At 38.8% G+C, this 21,091-nt stretch overlaps 1 protein-coding gene across 8 annotated transcripts in view; it reads right to left on the bottom strand.

Annotated features, from left to right (window-relative positions):
• LOC127004999 (serine/threonine-protein kinase N-like) overlaps positions 1 to 11,554 on the bottom strand; it is a 211,357-nt gene extending 199,803 nt beyond the window's left edge. For 5 of the 8 annotated variants that reach the window (XM_050873431.1, XM_050873426.1, XM_050873430.1 and 2 more), the window contains exon 1: positions 11,296 to 11,554. Coding sequence is in view for 4 of the 8 variants with exons in the window: in XM_050873424.1 (XP_050729381.1) it covers positions 11,296 to 11,325 (30 nt within the window). In the remaining 4 variants the exon portion in view is untranslated. Of the gene's footprint in view, positions 1 to 7,630; positions 7,647 to 11,295 lie in introns of all 8 variants that reach the window. The other 3 variants (XM_050873425.1, XM_050873432.1, XM_050873433.1) reach the window with 2 other exon arrangements.
• Positions 11,555 to 21,091: the final 9,537 nt, after the last annotated feature.

The raw sequence follows: 21,091 nt of genomic DNA on the forward strand, positions 1-21,091 counted from the left end.
AGAGAGAATGTTTACTAATGATAATGTTAATGAGTTACAAAACGATGCAAAAAAAAAAAAAACGATTAAATTTCAATACATACCCTTCCTTGTCTTGTTTCCTTTCACACACACACACACACACACACACACATTAATTAATTGCTCGTTGTCTTTTTACGGTGTTTTGTTCCTCCTGTTTAATTATTTCTGTCAATCATTGCGCCGCCGCCTCCTCCTCCTCCTCCTCCTCCTCCTCTCTCCCTCCTCCTCCTCCTCCGAACGTTCATCCTTGACTCATCTTTTTTCCTTCCTTTTTTTTCCCACCTTCTTTCGACCTTCACTTGTTTCCTATATTTCCTTTCCTCTATCTCTATCGTTATCGCTTCGTTTCCTATTATTTATTCCTATTTCTCGTTCTCTTTTCCTCTCCATTATTCCTGCTAATTTCTTGTTATCTTTTCCTTTCCTTTTTTTCCTGTCTATTTCTCGTTCTGTCTCCTTACCCCTCTGACCTTTTCCCTTCTTACCATTCCTATCACACTCATACAGCCTCTCTCTCTTAAATAGCCCAAAGATATCATTTTCTCTAACAAATAAGTATGACTCCTTTGAATATCTAGCCTTAATAATGACAATAAAACCGAAAAAACGCAAAAAACAACAACCCAAACAACCCAACCTAAACACAACAACCTCGATCAAACAGACACACAGACACACAGACAGACAGAAGGCCATTACGTTATAGCATTAGATAACCATTTCATATGCAGGGTAGCGCGCCGGGCCGGACAGTCACCATTAATAAATATCAAGAGGCCAATATATATTACGTGTGTGTGTGTGTGTGTGTGTGTGTGTGTGTGTGTGTTACGAGGGCTGGTCTGGATAGATTTATATGTGGAGGAGCAGGGAGAGGAGGGGGAGGAAAGAGGGGGAGGGAAGAAGCGGGGGAGGGAAGAAGAGGAGGAGGGGACAAGAGGGGGAGGGGACAGGAGGGGGAGGGGAGGGGAGTAGAAGGGGAGGGGAGAGGAGGGGAAGAATGGGGAGAAGGGAAGGAGGGAAAGGGGATCTGTAAAAGGGGAAGGGGAGAGAGGAGGGGGAGAAAAGAGGGAGGAAGGGGTATGAAAAGGAGTGAAGAGGGGGCTGGAAAGGAAAAAAGGGGGAGAGAGGGGTTGTGTGAGAGAGGGGCGAGAGGTTGTGGGAAAAGGGGTAGTATGTGTGTGTAGGGGGAGGTAGAAGGGGGTGTTTATTTCTTTGGGGTGAGGGGGAGGGGGAGAAAGGAGAGTAAACGTGTGTGGGAAGGGAGGAAGGAGGGATTTGTGTGGAGGGGAGAAGAGAGGGAGGAGGGGAGAGTCCTGTGTGGAAGGAAGGAGAGGGGGTTGGGGGACCGTCTATGGAGGAGAGGAGGGGAAGGGGGAGACTTATGTGGGGGGGAGGGGGGCAGGGGGCAAGTCTGTGTTAAATGGCTGTCGTTTCTCACAAGCATGTCAAATTTATATGTTAGTGTGTGCTGCAGAGAAGTGACTGAAAATAGGAGTTATATGTTTGCTGTATTGCTGATTATGTGTAGAATAGGTGACCACAAAAGGATGTTATTTTCTTCCATCATAATAGTTATTTATTTAGATATAGGAACCATCTCTCCTCCCGAAATTGACCTATCTTTCGGCCACTCCTCAAACTCTTTTTGGGAGCAGTGAGTAGCGGGCTTTTTTTACATATTTTTTTCTTAAATAAATAAATGAATAAATAAAGATAAATAAATAAATAACAACCGATTCATTCTAAACATCAAGCACAATATTTACGACCCCCCCAAAAAAAAAAAAATCTACATCGCTAAATTTATCAACCACTCCAATAAAGAATTAAATAAAACAATCTGCACCATCAAATACATAAAAAAGAACCACAATTTACACCACCTTAAAATAAAAACAATAACCAAAACAATTTCCATCATCCACAAAAATATAAAAAAGCAATTATTTCATCTCCCACACCAGTAATTAAAAACAGAAAAAACAGGCACAATTTACAGCCTCTCTCCCACCTGCCATTCTCACACACACCCCAAAATATATCACAGCATTAAATTTTATCTAACACAGCAGAGAACACTCGTAACACATCATAAACTAGACAAACAAGGTGAAGCGAGGGCTGGACCAAACACACACACACACACACACACACACACACACACACACACACACACCATCCCTTACCCCCCCCCCATCACCCTTCCTTCACTCACCTCAATGCAGCCATCACCTCCACACCCACCATCTTCACCACCACCATAACCTTATACAGAACCGCAGAATAACATACGCACACACACACACACACACACACACACTCCCAGGCCTTTTATACAGACATCAACATCAACAAACCTTTCTGTGTGCGTTTGTGTTTGTATGTATGAGGCGCAACAACTGATATATAGCACTTTTTTCCCTTATCCTTTATCTATACGAGGCCAAAGAGACAGACAAGTGTTGGACATAAGACTGTTTCAAGAGTTAGACAAGAGTGTTTCATGTATTCATTTTTCCTTATCCGGTCACCCCATCGCATCCCCCTATCCGCATATCTCACCTCAGCAACATACACTTATCTTGCCTCAACCTTTACTGCAGTAGATAAGGTGACAGATAAGACAGTGACATGTATGTACCAAGGTCTTAGGTCACACCTTTATGGAGCTTATCAAAGAGGTAAGAGTTTTATCATTTGTCTCTCTCTTGTTAGCAAATATTTCTTTCTCTGAGACTACTGGTGTTTGTACTTTCCTTATTGTTTGTTTGTTTATATTTAGTTCAAAGTTTGTTACTTTTCCTAATGTCTCAGCTATCACATATATATATTTTTTAACCCGGTAGCAGCGACGGGCCAAATTTGTGGCTTTACCATGCAGCAGAGACAGGCCAAATTTGTGCCATGATAAAAACCCCAAAAATAGATGATGCATAATCTGATCACAAATGCTTTGATATATATATTATGAAATGGTTTGGGGTAGGGATGATTTTTTCTCATTTTTCTCGCTTAGAGGGGCCTTTAAGAAACATGATCCCCGCAGCTACCAGGTTAAGTGTATGAATAGTGTAATGACAAACTAATAAATGAATCAATAAACTAACCAAAAAAATAAATAACTGTAAATAAATAATAAATAATAATGACTAACAACTGGCAAAAACAAATAAAACCAGATAAATACCTATTGACAAAAGCATTTCCTCACTAATACCATGTCATATCTAAAGATTCTATTAGTATATATCTTCCTATAATAACATCAAACCTAACACGAGACTGACACAACCCACTGTCTCGTCCCCACCTCGCTTTAAGTACACACACACACACACACACACACACACACACACACACATACATACACATACAGCACACACACACACACACACACACACACATACGGCACAGCACACAACTATACTCCCCTTAACATCACACCGCTGCCCTTCCCCGCACCACCTTTACCCTTACACACACACACGCTAATGACCTACGCTGGGAACACTGCCACGTCCCCCTCAAAATGAATCAGTTGTGCTTATTTACTTAATGCATCAGTGCTCTCCCATTAACTCCTGACCTTATCTGCTGAAACACACCATAAGAATGCTAAACAAACCCTGACCTTATCCACTTGAAACACTGTAATGCAAATATGAGCTAATCTGGTAAAACTGGAATATGAACCTAAACAAACACGGACGTTATCTGCCAGAAGGAACTATAAAATGAACCCAACTTAACATTATTTTTTTTTTTCTTTTTAACGTCTTGGCCTAACCTAACTTAACCTTTCTCTTACCATTACGATACTAATCTAACCTCAATCTACCAAAACACAATCTAACCTTACTTAACCTTTCTACTAAAACTATAAAAACAAACCTAATATAACCTAACCTAATCTTCACAAACACAGTAACACAACCTAATATAACCTAACCTACCAATCACCTTACAATACAAATCTAACCTAACTTATCTTCATCTGTTAAAACATATCAATAACATAACCTAGCCCTGACCTTATCCAAAACTATGCTAGCCTCCCCCGTGTGTGTGTGTGTGTGTGTGTGTGTGTGTGTGTGTTTAAAGGGAACAGACCAACTAGCCTAACCTTACATTGAAGGGACGATGGGATGAGAACAAGAGGGAAAAAAAAGAAAAAATAGAAGTCAACCTTTAACATTACTCTTTCCCCTTCACTTCCCTGCGCACACACACACACACACACACACACACACACACTAAAGGAAACACACCACAAAACAAGAATCGTCGTACAAATAAGTCACATTACAGCATAATTATAATAAGTTAAAGAAGATCAAATAAACCTAAAAAATATAATAGACCAGAGAACACACGACAAACCTAATTATGGAGGATCAAACCCCCTTTCATTCCCGTCAAATAATTATGCTTTTGAAATATTACTAACTTTTTTTTTTTTTTTTTTTTTGGCCGCCCGTTCCCATACACATCACTCGGAGAGGCATTGACCGGCCCGGCTTTCATCAGTAATGAGTCCGAGGCCCAACAAAGCATCAAAACAAAGGACCGAATTCCCTCCATTGTGTAAGAACGTCAATGATAGATTCAGAACACTACATCCAGCTCGTCATTCCCGGGTTTGTTGGTTTCGTTAAATTTTTACAGTGTTAATTTTCAGTACTCCACTCCAATGGGTTTTTTTATAATTTCCACAGTTTTTACAATTTCTAGCTCTTCATTTACTTGTTTTCTTTTTGTTTTATTGTTTTTTCCAGTGTTCATTTTCAACTCTTCATTCTCTTGTTTTTGTTTTTGTTTAATATGCTTTCTGATTCTCCTATTCCTTTCAGTTTTTATTAATAATTTCTGTAGTTTTTTTCTTCTAAATAAAATCAAATAAGAAATCCAAATATACATCTTCTAATTCTCCTATTACCTACTATAAGAGTGTTTGTTTTTTTCATTGTTTTAAACATTCTTTTGAAGACACACCCATTTTTTTTGTTAATGAAGTATGGATCTCCTGTATAACCAATCGTTTTATCTACTAAGAAGCTACAAATGAGTTTTACATTAACATTTCAAATAAAAAATGTATATGCTACTATGAATAAATCTATAAAAAATCAGTTAAAACATACATCTAGACCACAACAAAATCAGAACATTAGAACAACCACCTTCTTCCTCCTCTCCTTCCTTCCTTCCCTTTTCCTTTTCCTCCTCCTCCTCCTCCTCATCTGCATACAGCTCTCCCTCTCCTCCGTAACACCCCCTTTATGCATCCCCTTCCCCCCTCCCGCCGTAATCCCTCCTCCTCCTCCTCCTCCTCTCCCCTGTCAGCTAACAAGATACAATTTTCAGGCCAGCACTCAGCTATAACACCACAACACCCAAACTATCAACACCACGCTCAACTCTTTTTTTTTCCTCCCTCCCCTCTCCCAGACACACCACCACAACAGGCACGGATCACACACATACACACACACACACACACAGTTGCCGGTGGTGCCGCTGCAATTCACCTCACACCTTACCTCACCTCTCTTCACATCACTCGTTCTCTTCTCTCTTCCCGTTTATTATGCCTAGTTGATTATATTATTTTTTTATATACTTGAAGTGAAAGATGAACTGCCACTTATCATTAGTATTTTCATCATTATTTCTTTTATTGTAGTTATTCACTTCAATGCCTGACCGATGTTACTTTTTATCAGTGATGTGGAATATGAATTGAAACTTATTTTACTGTTTTTATTACTATTATTATCATCACTTGACTCTTCTATTTAATTAAGCTTCATCATTCATGTTACTTTTTATCCTTTCACTCCTGTACTTGCCTGGCTGTTCGTGTCATTTATTTAACACTGATGAGAAATGAATCGACACTTATTACTATTTTTGATTATCTTTATTATTATCGTTTTACTCTCCGTTTTCTGCCTTGCCATTCACGTCACTTCTTATCCTGAAATGGCACCTATTATTACTATTTCCATTCTATTTTTCTTTTTTCATTATTATCACTTCACTCATCCCTTTCTGCCTGGCCATTCACATCACTTCTTATCCCTGGCGTGAAATATGAATCAGCACTTCCTCAACGGGTGACTGATTCAGCAGATATTTGTTCTCGAGACAAACTCCAAAGACGCAGTTTAGGCGACAAAGTTGGTGAAGTTTCGATATAAAAAGATCTTGCTCGTCACTCTTTTTCATTTCCTACAGTAAAGGAGGCAGCTTAATAAATATAAAAAGGTTATATTTATATTATTCTCTTATCATTATTTTTTCACTGTACAGGAGGCAGTTTAAGGGCAAGAAAAAATCAAGTGTGTGACAACATTCTCCGTTCTTTCTCCATTCTCTCCACATCAACTCCACGGCAATATTTAAGTTCGACAGCCAATGGACATGCTTCCTTGTATCAATATATTTCATGGCGTAATATTCCACTGCCTTGTGTATATTCAAATAACCTCTATTGTTTCTTTCTGTGTAAATGTACAATTTTTAACCTTAATCTTCCTGGTAACTTATTTAAACTCTGAACTGTGGCTGAAAGTAAATGTTAAGTATGCATCTTTCTCGCCATCATGTCCATGTGTATTAATTTTAGAACATCGTTACGTGAACTTAGTCATTAACATAAATCACACAAGCATCCAACACCCGAACATGTGCTGCTTTTCACACAGTGCTCACAGGCAGACACCAAGACAGCCAGACTGATAAATACACAGACAGACAGAAAACACAGCCATAGATGCACACAAACACACTCACAGAAACACAGACAACACTGACAGCCTGTCCCCCCTTCCCCACGCCTTTCAGCGGTGCAACACACACACATTAATCAACACATGTTTACACTCTTTGTTTGCAGTTCAGTATCGTGTATTTAACATTTTTACCTTTCAAGAAACAAACTATGAGACCTAAACCATTTGCTTCTTATCATAAACAAACTGTACTAGACACCATAGACAAGTTCATCTTACTATCTTCGGCACTTAGCTAGCATTCACTCTTATTAGAACCTATTTCTGACAGTGTTCGAGCAAAATAATCATTCCCAAGTGAAAATCTGAGACAAAACATGAATAAAAAAATACTCTAGTCTCCATGCCATTAACCAGAACTCCATCATATAAAAGACAAACTAGAAATAGAAATATATAAAAACCCTGACTAGAAATCATAAGGTAGAGGTAGAGCAGCACAAAGTCGCAATACATGTCAATAAAAAAATAAAATCATATAAAAATCACGACAGGGCAACGCAGGAACCGGAATGGATATAGCGACAAAACTAGCAAAAAAAAAAAAAAAAAAGCTATAGAATCACGATATATATATATAAAAACGACACGCATCTCGGCCCATTTGGCGCTAAATCAACTAGTAAAGACAATCAATTCAATAACGTCCATTGAAAAACAGCGCATGCAGCAATCAGTCACTAAGCCCAGACGACAGCGAGTGCTTAAAAAAAAAGGCAGCATATTCACGAGACAACAATTACGATCCGAGAAGCAGCCGTGTGGTGACGTAACGATGAGGACAAGCGAGAAACAAACACAACCCTTACCTTCCCCGCTCGGTTCCTGAAAACCAACCATACGACCAACAATGAAATGAATACAATGTCAATCCATAACTATAGGCAAAGGTAAGTAAGGCAGGTATATAGGATGGGCCAAGGAGGAATTAATTTACTACTATGCTACAGCAAAAATATCATAACAGTCATTTACTACTATGTACGGTACTATGCCAAAAAATATGAATGACGATAGTGGTTAGTGATAGAATGAATTGTTACTATTCTACACCCAAAAATAGTAAGCACTGCAGTAGTTAATGAAGTAATAACTATCTACTACACTATACTAGTTGAGTTACCCAAAAAATAATGATATCAGTTAGTAATAAATATATACTACTACTCAACACTAGTCGGTTACCCAAAAATAGTTACAAATAAACAGAAATTACAGTGAGTAGTTGTGGGTAGTTTGACAGAAGCAACCACAGCATACAGCAGCTCAAAAAGTAATGTTGTTCTAAGAGCCAGATTACGATGACAGTGTGTATTTTGCTTTCCCTGTGTGTGTGTGTGTGTGTGTGTGTGTGTGTATTTACCTAGTTGTGATTTACAGGAACGGAACTATGCTCGTGCTGTCCAGTCTTTCCAACTACTTCCGTCTAGTTTGGCCTTAAATGCACTTATTGACTTAGCCTGTACCATTTCCCTCTCCAGCCCATGTGTGTGTGTGTGCGTGTGTGTGTGTGTGTGTGTGTGTGTGTGTGTGTGTGTGTGTGTGTGTTTACCTGACTCAAGATATCTAGACACAATGATCCAGCTTCCTCCTTCACTTTTTTGAGCATTACTTCAGTGGGTTCTCCTCAACAAAAACAAACTTATAATACTTCCCCAAACAATAACTTTTCAACCTGATTACATAACCCAATGACAACCAGGTATTTGCTACACAGGTAAATAAACAAAACACAAACTGGATAACTCTCACCCATAAACCAAAATAACACTAAAAATAACATACCTAAGCACAGAAAGTTGAATTATATAATGTTCAGGAAAATAAGAGGAACTGGCTTCATGGGAGGGAAAAAATAATCCTCTACAGCCCCATAAATTTGCATCTAACCTACATATATGGAAGGGGTGTTAGAGAGGTGTGGGTGTGGGGAGGTGTTGGGTCTGTGCTTCCTTCACCCCAAAAAATAAAAGGAAATACCTCTGTAGGTTTTCAAGGTCATATATTCAGTAGCCTAACGTTTGGGTACATTTTCAGTAAGCAGCATCCTCAGATTCTAATGACAAAACTATTTTCTTTCTGGCACGTTTTGATGAGTTTTAAATTAATCTGATAATAACCGATTCTGGCACAAATCACTAGTATTTTATTTTCACTTTCCCAACCCCATCTTTCTAAAAATTTGAGACTAAGCAAGACAAATAATCCAAATTACTAGCAAACAAATTCTTCAGCATGAAAAGATCTGCACTAAAAGATAGGTAATGGTCATCTGACGTGAGGATGCTGTTTACCAAAATAATACGAACGCTTGAATCTGCAAACAGGTGAGGTATGGCAGAGGTGTGTTAAACGAACAAGGGTGCAGGAAGGTGTGTTCTGGGGTGGTGTGTGTGAACGTGCGTTGTTGGATGGTGTGTATATCCTCATTAGTAAACACAAGGAAAAGATTATGTGGGAGGGTTGAATATTATCACTCACAGAACCCTAACAAAATTTTAATCTGGTTGCATATGTGTGACGTATAAGGAAGGTGTGTGTTTGTGTGTGTGTGCAATGTGAAGGGTCAGAAGCCATGTTTATCCCAGAAAACTGCATCTTGTTGACAAATACAGCAAAAAAAATACGTGGAGGGTTGAAAATGATTCTTTAGAGCATCATAACAAACATTTCAATCTTGCGACAGAAGATTTAAGGAAGCAGAGGTGCACAAAGGTTTGCGCTGTATGGAAACTTGTGCCCTATTCAGTAAATATAGAGAACGGACTTTACTGGGAATTAGTAATCATTCTTTAGAACATCATAACAAAGTCTGAATCTGCCTACAGGTGTGTGGTACAAATTACAGGCCTGAATCTGCCTACAGGTGTGTGGTACAAATTACAGGTAAGTTTGGAATGTAGGCATGTTTGGCAATGTGTATTTTCTGCAGCAATACAAGAAAATGACTTCGCATGGAATTTCACCTGTTTCTAATAACATAAACTTAAAATCAAGCTACAGGTGTGTGGTGGGCAAATTACAGGTAAGTTTGGAATGCAGGCATGTGGGCGGTGTGTATGTGCATGTATTTTCAGCAGAATATACGAAAATAACTTTGTATGGAGTTTTTGCTAAGTTTCTAGTACCATTACAAACTTTAAATCAAGCTACAGGTGTGTGCTACAAAATGCAGGTAACTAAGACAAACAGGTGTGTGGATAAGTGTGTTCTGGGCAGGTGTGTGTCTGATGGGGTACCAGAAGGGGCAGGTGAGGCAAGACAGGTATGTGCCAGGTAACACAGGACCCACTAATTCCTCCACAGGTAACACACACATATACAGGTAACCCAGCATACCCCCAACCCCCCCACCTAGTAAGCTAAGTTAGGAGGCTCCGATGGGGGGCAGGGGGGGCCACACACCTGTAGGCTGGGGGAGCATACACCTGGTTACCTGTACATGTGTTATCACAGTGGGCGTCGCTCGTATTAGTGAACCCAACCTGACCTACCCACACCCACAGCACTCATACCACACCCTCAAACCCACCCAATGATGGCACCTACACCCCTTAACCCAAGTAAGACCCAAGGACAGGTAGACAAGGTAAAGAAATCATAATTACCTGGATATATAGAGGTAACTAACCCTTTGTAGCCTTAGCACATCACAGTTTTAAGTTTCTGACCCGTAAGTATATAGGAAAGGTGTATGGTTTTATTACAAATTCTGATGGGATAGCATTAGCAAAAAGTACAAAAGGTAAGGAAATCTAAGTACTTGGATATATAAACATAACTACCTCTGCCCATACCCAAGCCTGTAGGTCCCGTAACACACCCATGAACCCACCCCACCATTGCACCCATACCTATTAATCCACATTAGAACCCAAAAGGAACCCATTAGAGACCAGAAACCACATACACACCTGAATATAAATATGACTATCCCCGCCCACACTTAAGCCTGTAGAACCCATAACACACCCATCCCACTATCTCTCTGAAACCCAAATGGGACCCAATAAGAACCCATTAGAGACCAGAAATCGTCCTGAATATGAACATCACTAACGCCCACACTCAAACCTGTAGAACCCATAACACACCCATAGAGACCCATACACCCATCCCACTATCCCTCTGAAACCCAAATAGAACCCAAAAAGAACCCACTAGAGACCAGAAACCGCATACACACCTGAATATAAACATGACCATCCCTGCCCACACCCGAACCCGTAGAACCCATAACACACCCATGAACCAACCCAACTATCCCTCTGAAACCCAAATAGAACCCAAACAGAACCCATTAGAGACCAGAAACCGCATACACACCTGAATATAAACATGACCATCCCCGCCCACACCCGAACCCCTAGAACCCATAACACGCCCATGAACCCACCCCGCCATTGCACCCACACCCACTGGAACCCATTAGAACCCAAAACCACCCCGTAAAGACCAGAAACCGCGTACATACCTGAATATAAACATGACCGTGATCGGCCATCTTGGGAGGAGCGGCAGAAGGGGGACAATATTATCTCATTCCCGGCGCGGCGAGGGTTCGAGCTCCTGACGAAGGCCACGGCGGGGGGCAGGAGGGTCACATGGGCCAGTGGGAGCGGCTTCAGGTCTCACATTTCACTCGTAATCTCATGGCGGGGGAAAAGGAGCGAGGGGCGGCGAGGCGGGCTGCGTGTGGAGCCTGGGAGGACGACGCTGGTTGGTTGGTTCCCTTCCCGCCCTCCTCCTCCTCCTCCCCCCGCCTCGTTCTCCCTCTCGCCGCCCACGCTGGACACCGCAGACTATTGTAGTTAAAATATACGTTTAAACTTGTGATTGATGGTTTTATTTGGTTTTGTTTAGTGTATTTGGTAGTAGGACAGCGCTGCGGTTGGTTGCTTCCCTTCCTGCCCTCCTCCTCCTCCCCCCCGCCTCGTTCTCCCTCTCGCCGCCCACGCTGGACACCGCAGACTATTGTAACCGGGAAATGGAGGAAATATATGTCTAATGAGTGTTTTATCTGGTTTTATTTGGTTTTATTTAGTGTATTTGGTGGTAGGACAACGCTGGTTGGTTGCTTCCCTTCTTGCCCTCCTCCTTCCGCCTCGTTCTCCCTCTCGCCGCCTACCCTGGACACCGCAGACTATTGTAACCGGGAAGTGGAGGAAATGTATGTAATATGAGGTGTTTGTTCGGTATTATTAAGGTTTTCTTCAGTGTATTAAATGGTAGGATGACACTGGCTGGTTGCAATCCCTTCCCGTCTTGCCCCTGCCCCTCGTTCTCCCTCTGATCGCCGCCCACGCTGGACACCGCAGACTAGCTATAGTAACCGGGAAAAGCGGGAATTGTATGTGAAATGATGGTCTTAGTACGTTTTATTTAGTTTATTTAGTGGTAGAAGAACGCCGGTTGGTCATAGTTCCACGTACGGAATTGGTTCCTTTCCTTCCCCCGCCGTTCTCCCTCTCGCCGCCCACGCTGGACACCGCAGACTATTGTAACCGGGAAATGCGGGAAATGTATATGATATGATGTTTTTTATTCGGTTTTATTAAGGTTTTGTTCAGTATATTTGGTGATAGGAGTACACTAGTAAAAATAATTCGTTTGGTTCCCTTCCTTTCCTCCCCCCGCCTCGTTCTCCCTCTCGCCGCCCACGCTGGACACCGCAGACTATTATAACCGGGAAATGGAGGAAATGTATATATGTGAAAAGTTTATCATATACAGAGCAGTAATTTCTAAGGAGCTAAGTGAGTTATAGCCCCCAAATGTTTTCTATATCAGCTACATACCCTCAAAATATCCCTAAAAGTGCTTATTATTAAAAAAATTACCCCATCTGTGCATGCTCGTTTAATCCCCCCTCCCCTATTAACTCATGAACCTATAATGCCCTCTAGCCCCCAAAAAATCTGCCAAAATTACGTGGACCTGCTGATATTTCTGATTTTGTGGTGTTTCAGTTTATTCATCGGTAGGACATTGTACTTGTCCTGTTTTCCTTAACACACCCCACGCAGGCCACCACAGACTATAATAACTTGGAAAAGAAGATAAATATATGTATCAAATCTTTAATACATTCAAAAATATGGTTTATGAGTTTTATTTACCGTATTTAAGTGTTGGTGGCCTCTGGAACTTCCCTCCCCTCCTCCCATCAACCCGTTTTCTTTCACAACGCCCACCGTAAACTATTCTTAGATGGAAAATAAGGAAATAGATTTAAAAACTGTCTGTATATTATAATGTTATAAACAAAGGTTTTTGTCTTTATTCAACGTGTGTCAATTATCTTTTTGCTGTCTGGTCCTTCTCCACGCTTCCTTTCATAACATATTCTCCGTCACATCGCCCACTCAGGTCACAGATTAGATTAACCTGGAAAATTAAGAAAATACCTTTATAAATAAGAAATAAGAAGTAAACTATATCCAAAATGAGGGTTATTGACTCTTTCCTATGTATTTCAGCGTGTTTGGTGGTATTGCTACTCATAATATTGCCTCAATCACTACATTTTTCCTCTCACCGTCACTGTTAGCCATCACATACTTAAATAATCCGGGAAATTAAGTAAAAGTGCGTTTATAATATTTATAAAGCATGTTTGAGGATTTTACTGAGTGCTTTTTAGGTTCAAGATACAGAAGAAGGGTCAAACTACCACCGGGGTCATGCAATTACCCCTGGAAAGACTCAAAGGTCCTACGACAGCCTTGTCAAATATGGGCGCCGAAAAGTTTAAGAATATGGTGGCATCTGGTAGCTTTGTCGCCTCCCCCCTTCACGTTTTCTTCCTTCCTTGTCGCGCCGGTCACCACAAACTATGCTAATTTGAAGAGTGCCTTATTTTGGGGTTTTCTGTGTTTAAGCTTCGTTTGGGGGACTTGAAATAGAGTTAGTTGTTGTAGTTTTGTGGTTTTAGAATAGGTTGTGGGGTTTGGTGTGTTAGTGTGTTGATTGGGTGGGTTTAATAATGGTGGTAAAATATGATATCTGATTTGTATCTATCTATATCTATCTTTATCAATCTATCGACCTACCTAACCTATATATACTTTTAAACTTACTTTCCTATCTATCAATAATCTCAAACTTACTAGCCTATCTATCTATATTCCATTAAGTTTTATCTATCTATATCTACCTTTATCAATCTATCGACCTACCTAACCTATATATACTTTTAAACTTACTTTCCTATCTCTCAATAATCTCAAACTTACTAGCCTTATCTATCTATATTCCATTAAGTTTTATCTATCTATATCTATCTTTATCAATCTATCGACCTACCTAACCTATATATACTTTTAAACTTATTTTCCTATCTATCAATAATCTCAAACTTACTAGCCTATCTATCAATATTCCATTAAGTTTTATCTATCTATATCTATCTTTATCAATCTGTCGACCTACCTAACCTATATATACTTTTAAACTTACTTTCCTATCTATCAATAATCTCAAACTTACTAGCCTATCTATCTATATTCCATTAAGTTTTATCTATCTATATCTATCTTTATCAATCTATCGACCTACCTAACCTATATATACTTTTAAACTTACTTTCCTATCTATCAATAATCTCAAACTTACTAGCCTATCTATCTATATTCCATTAAGTTTTATCTATCTATATCTATCTTTATCAATCTATCGACCTAAATAATCAATATATACTTTTAAACTTACTTTCCTATCTATCAATGATCTCAAACTTACTAGCCTATCTATCAATATTCCATTAAGTTTTATCTATCTATATCTATCTTTATCAATCTATCGACCTACCTAACCTATATATACTTTTAAACTTACTTTCCTATCTATCAATAATCTCAAACTTACTAGCCTATCTATCTATATTCCATTAAGTTTGATCTATCTTTATCAATCTATCGACCTACCTAACCTATATATACTTTTAAACTTACTTTCCTATCTATCAATAATCTCAAACTTACTAGCCTATCTATCTATATTCCATTAAGTTTTATCTATCTTTATCAATCTATCGACCTACCTAACCTATATATACTTTTAAACTTACTTTCCTATCTATCAATAATCTCAAACTTACTAGCCTATCTATCTATCCATGTAGCCTATCTATCTGTTTCTATTTATATAACGTATGTTGCAGCATCCAGCTTGAAGAAGAAAGATAAACAAACAACATATATATCATCAATCCGACTCCTCAACACAGGACGTTTCTTCTACATTATCCATAGCGTGTTGCTCTGCGCCTCCCCGTCTGCATGTCAATCGTATTTTTGTTTGTTTCTGTGTTATGAGAGAGACAGACGGGTATTCGTACGTATAAGTTGACCCATATCGTAACAGTACTATTGCGGTAATATACTAAATGAATGATGTTGATGATGTGGGTAAGAAATTTAATGACATAATAGGCTAGCTGATATTATGTTTATAGAGTTTTGTGCTATTAGTTTACAGAGTGCTAATAGTAGCCTAGTAGTAAGCGAATAGGGGCGAATTTTACTTGCCATTAACAACAGATATATAATGGGGGGCCCGTAGGCGGGACTCAATTATTTCTGAGGGGGAGGGGCTACTTCTATAAAAGGGGGGCTATTTTATTTTATTTTATTTTATTATTTATATATTTACACATTTATTCAGTCCATTCTATTTGTATATTTTACTTTTCTATTTTTTTTCATTTTCATTTTATTTGTTTATTTATCTTTTTTTTTGTGTGTGTATAGCCTACTACGTGTCTGTCAATGATTTTTATGTATTATTTTTCTTCCTTTCCATCGTGTATTCTATAACACACACACACACACACACACACACACACACAGCACTTTCATATAACTCCATACCACACTTACCACCATTACTACCTTCATTGACATTTCCTTTATTTAGACTTACAACCACCACTTATTCACATCCCGTAACAACACCCTCGCCAGCTAAGTGCCTCTCAACGTTCTGACCGAGGGCGGGAAACACGCGGGAAGGCAGGGGAAGGCACAGCAACTCTGCCCCTCTCATGAGTTAATGGTCAGGAAAACCGTAATATGATCTAAGTCCTTATGTTTGCTTCTCTCTCTTCGTTTGTTTCTTTCGTCCTTGATTGTTTTCTCTGCTTATATCCCCTGAGCAGTTTCCTTTACCGTGAGACAAAGGAAAAAAAGTGGATCAGTTCTAGTTTGTCATATTTCATTATAGTTTTTAAATGGAGGAGGCTAGTAGTGTGTTATAGGCATTGAGGTTTCACTAATAAAAGGTACTAAACGTTTTCTGTCTTATCTCTTTCTCATCATTATTGTCATCATTATTGTCATCATCATTGTTCATTTCAGCACAGGAGGAAAATGAGGAGGAGGAAAAGAAGGAAGAGGAGTAGGAGGTGAAGGATGAAAAGAAGGAGGAAGAGGAGGAGGAGGAGAAGGAATGGGAGTAGGAGGTGAAGGAGGAAAAGAAGGAGGAAGAGGAGGAGGAGAAAGAAGGGGAGTAGGAGGTGAAGGAGGAAAAGAAGGAGGAAGAGGAGGAGGAGAAGGAGAGGTTATCTAAAAGCATCACTCATGGGAAAATCAGTGATGAGAGAAATTAACACATCATGCAACCCTCCTCTCTCTCTCTCTCTCTCTCTTATGCATTCAGGCGCCACATTAGGTTCGCCACTCACACAGATAAGCACGAGTTGCCTGTTTATTGTTCTATCCTGTTCTAGAATGTTCCTCTTCGTCATACTCGTAGCGTGACAAGACAAAAACCATGTGTGATTTTTATGGTGACTTGTTTTATGGGCAGGTGTTAGTATTTCTTTATTGAGTTTGTTTGTTAGTTAGTTGGTTATTAATTTCTTTCGTTTTTCCTACCTTTATTTATTTATCGTTTGTTTGTTTTCTTGTTTGCTTGTTTGCTTACTTCCTTTTTTCATGTCTTTCCTTCTGACTTAATTTCTTACTTTCTATTTCTATTTGTCTCTCATTCTTTCTTTTCTTTCTATTTTTCTTTCATTATTCATTTCTTCATTTCTTTGTTTCCTTCTGTTTTGATTTCTTGATGTCTTTCTTTCTTCATTTCTTTTTTACCTTCTTTCCTTCTTCCTTGCATTTAATTTCTTTCTCTCTTCGTATCTTCATTTCTTTCTTTCTGTCTCTTTCTTCAATCATTCCTTTCTTTCATTTCTTTCTTCGTTTCTTTCTTTCGTTCGTTCGTTTTCCGTTCTTTCTCTCCTTATATCTATTTACTTTCTTATCTTTACAATGAAGTCTTTCCCACGTCACTGAGAGTCGGGAGGATGTAGGGTCGTTGAGACTTTCCCAGATCAGTCGGTTCCTTGAGAAAATGTATGGTGGGTCAGCTGTGTTTATGGCGCTGGTATACACTATTATAGGTTAACGCTTTCAGAAGGGAAACATTTATCAGGGGATGGTGTTTATTTTCTCTGCTTATATCCCCTGAGCTTCCTTTACTGTAAGAAGGAAAAAAAAGTGGATCAGTTTTAGCTTGTCATATTTCGTTATAGTCTTTAAATGACATTGAGGTTACACTAATAAAAAGTTTAACTCTTTCAAAAGTAATTTATTAATTATGACACCCGTGGAATAAATTTAGATAATTTTTGTTTTCTTAATATATCGAATTATATATATTTTTTTTTATTGGAGTGGTGTGTTACAAGCATCGCATTTTGTGCCTACTGGTCCGTCTATCTTACCATAACAAATAATTCTCACCCAGCACAGATTCAAGGGCCAATGATTCGGAGCTGGGCACCTACTACGCATTTCAGCAGCTGTGTTACCTCGATTTTCTGGATTTTCTCGGGAACGAAGTGTTGGATCACTATTATACTTTGCCACAGTTTATTTCACACCTTGCGCTAGTTTCTGACTGCATAGTGCATTACCAGAAGTGTATGAGTAAGCTACATACTCTTGACAGTTGAAAGAAATTCCCGTAGGAAAATAAGTTTAAAAGTATATATAGGTTAGGTAGGTCGATAGATTGATAAAGATAGATAAAACTTAATGGAATATAGATAGATAGGCTAGTAAGTTTGAGATTATTGATAGATAGGAAAGTAAGTTTAAAAGTATATATAGGCTAGGTAGGTCGATAGATTGATAAAGATAGATATAGATAGATAAAACTTAATGGAATATAGATAGATAGGCTAGTAAGTTTGAGATTACTGATAGATAGGAAAGTAGGTTTGAAAGTATATATAGGTTAGGTAGGTCGATAGATTGATAAAGATAGATAAAACTTAATGGAATATAGATAGATAGGCTAGTAAGTTTGAGATTATTGATAGATAGGAAAGTAAGTTTAAAAGTATATATTGGTTAGGTAGGTCGATAGATTGATAAAGATAGATAAAACTTAATGGAATATAGATAGATAGGCTAGTAAGTTTGAGATTATTGATAGACAGGAAAGTAAGTTTAAAAGTATATATGGGTTAGGTAGGTCGATAGATTGATATAGTGTATCCCCCCAACCTTACCTTTACCTGTATGCTTGCCAGGACAACATAATAAAGACAACCTGAAGTCTCTAGAACTCCCAAAAGAAGGATAGAATTACTAAAATAAATAAATAAATAAATAAATAAATAAATTTCAAATCAAATGAGTGCTTTTTATTATCTCATGGAAGTTTATATTACGTCAAGAAGGGAGTAGTAAGACGTTATTAAAACGCTTCTGGTGTTACATAATATTATTGTTGTTTCCACACCTTCCGTTTTCCTGTGAGAGCAACGTGTTAATGGTTCTCTCTCTCTCTCTCTCTCTCTCTCTCTCTCTCTCTCTCTCTCTCTCTCTCTCGTTCAGCCATGAGAAGAACAAGAATAAAAGGAAGAACGAGAACAAAAAGAACAAGAACCAGGATAAAAGTAAGAACAAGAAGAATAAGAACATTGAAGAGGGAACAAGAAGAAGAAGAAGACGAAAAACGAGAACAAGAAGAATAAGAGCAATAAAAGCAAGAATAAGAAAAAAAAAGAACAGGAAAAATAACACACACACACACACACACACACACACACACACACACCACCCCTACACCCCTCAACCCCCCCACACACCCTCACACACCCACCCCCACACACACACACACATACAACAGCACATAAAAAAATATCGGCCTTGTTTTTTTTAAGTGCAAACGCTCCACGCATCAGACTGGGAGGGGGTGGTGATCATGAGGCTGGTGGTGGTGACGTCAAAGGGAATTGTCATGGTGGTGATGATGGGGGTGGTGGTGGTGGTGGTTGTCCGCTGCGAAAGAGGTTGGATTACGCGGGAAATCTAGAGCATCAACTAGCCTAATATAAAGCGTAGTTCCCCTCAAGCTTGTTATTTAATACTGTGTCCTTATGTTCGTCCCCGCTTATAAGGGAAAGAACGTTAAGAGAGAGAGAGAGCAAACTTTTTTTGTATATTATCTATTCGTGTTTGCTTTCTTTTATTTCATACTTGTTTTATTTTATGATTATTTAAGTCGTGTTATGTTTATTTATTTATTTTCTTTATTTGTTTGTATGAAGATATAGAGATGGATAGATTACATGAATAAAACTAAGGAGGAAGAGGAAGAAAAAAAATAGGAAAGGAACAATTAAATATCAATGTGCGTATTCTTGCCCCCCTCCTCCCTCTCCTTCTCCCTCTCCTCTCCCCTCTCCCCACTTCCCCTCTCACCCCCTCCTCGTCCTCCTCCTCCTCCTCCTCCTCAGTCCCTCTCATCAACAGCCCTCTCCCTCACCTGCCCACTCGCCCATGTCCCACTCATCAAAGCCCTTCCCACCCACTCATCACTTTGCCAGTCATCACCACAAACACACACACACACACACACACATAATGCATTCACGCTTCTCATCCTCTTCTCTCTTCTTCCTCTTCCCCCCTTCCGTTTCCTCTGTCCCCTTCCCTCTTCCTCTTCCCCTTCCCCCTTTCCCCTCTTCCCCTTCTATTTCCTTTATCCTTATTAATGGCCAAAAATGTAAAAAAAAAAAAAAAAAAAAAATTACATCCCTAATCCTCTTCCCCTTTCCTCTAGCTCATTTCCTCTTCCTTCCCTTTCCCTTCCCCTTCCCCCTTTCCCATACCTCTCTTTTGTGTATAGAAATCATTGTATAACTCACATTCCATGACCTCGCATTCCTATCTAACAATTTGTCTGTATCTATCTATCTATCTATCTATCTATCTATCTACTTCGACCTTTCCAAACAGATAAAGATATAAACATGAAAAAGAAAACAAGAAACGTAACACCGGAATGAAAACAATAATAAAAGAAACAAGAAAACAAATAAAAGAAAACAAAACAGATAAGAAAAATAAACATAAAAAAAGAAAACAAGGACATAACATTGGAATAAAGAATAGGCAAATAAAGTAACACCAAAAAAATAATAAGAAAATAAAAACAAACGAAAAAAAAAGAATGAGAACGAGAAGAAAAAAACAATAAAAAACACATAAAAATAAACAGACAAAGGAATAAACACGACAAAAGAAAACAAAAACATAACACTGGAATAAAAATAAACAACTAAAAACAAACAAAAGAAAAACAAAACAAAAACACCAAAAACAGTTCCAAGGTGAAGATGTTCCTCCCCAAATCATAACAACAAAAAACAAGTATAGTGCAAGATAGTTCCGGCCGTCAGCAACAACGTCTCAGGTATGTTGACGTGCAGCACAGGTAAATGTGAGAGAGAGAGAGAGAGAGAGAGAGAGAGAGAGAGAGAGAGAGAGAGAGAGAGAGAGAGAGAGACTTTTTCATTCCTTCCGATATTTCTTTCATTTGTTTCTTCATTATTTGCTTTCTACCTTATCTTACTTGTTTTTATTCTTCCTACTGAGAGAGAGAGAGAGAGAGAGAGAGAGAGAGAGAGGACTTTTTTCATTCCTTCCGATATTTCTTCATTATTTGCTTTCTCTACCTTATCTTACTTGTTTTTATTCTTCCTACTGAGAGAGAGAGAGAGAGAGAGAGAGAGAGAGAGAGAGAGAGAGAGAGACCTTTTTTTCATTCCTTCTGATTTTTCTTCATTATTTGCTTCCTCTACCTTATCTTACTTGTTTTTATTCTTCCTACTGAGAGAGAGAGAGAGAGATAGAGAGACCACAGGAAGAATATATAACCAGAATATATTTGATATGATTAAAAAAACACAAAGAAAAGATAAAAGACAAAAGCGAGAACAGAGAGAGAGAGAGAGAGAGAGAGAGAGAGAGAGAGAGAGA

This window comes from Eriocheir sinensis, chromosome 29 (genome assembly GCF_024679095.1).
Source record: "Eriocheir sinensis breed Jianghai 21 chromosome 29, ASM2467909v1, whole genome shotgun sequence".
Lineage (NCBI taxonomy): Eukaryota > Metazoa > Arthropoda > Malacostraca > Decapoda > Varunidae > Eriocheir > Eriocheir sinensis.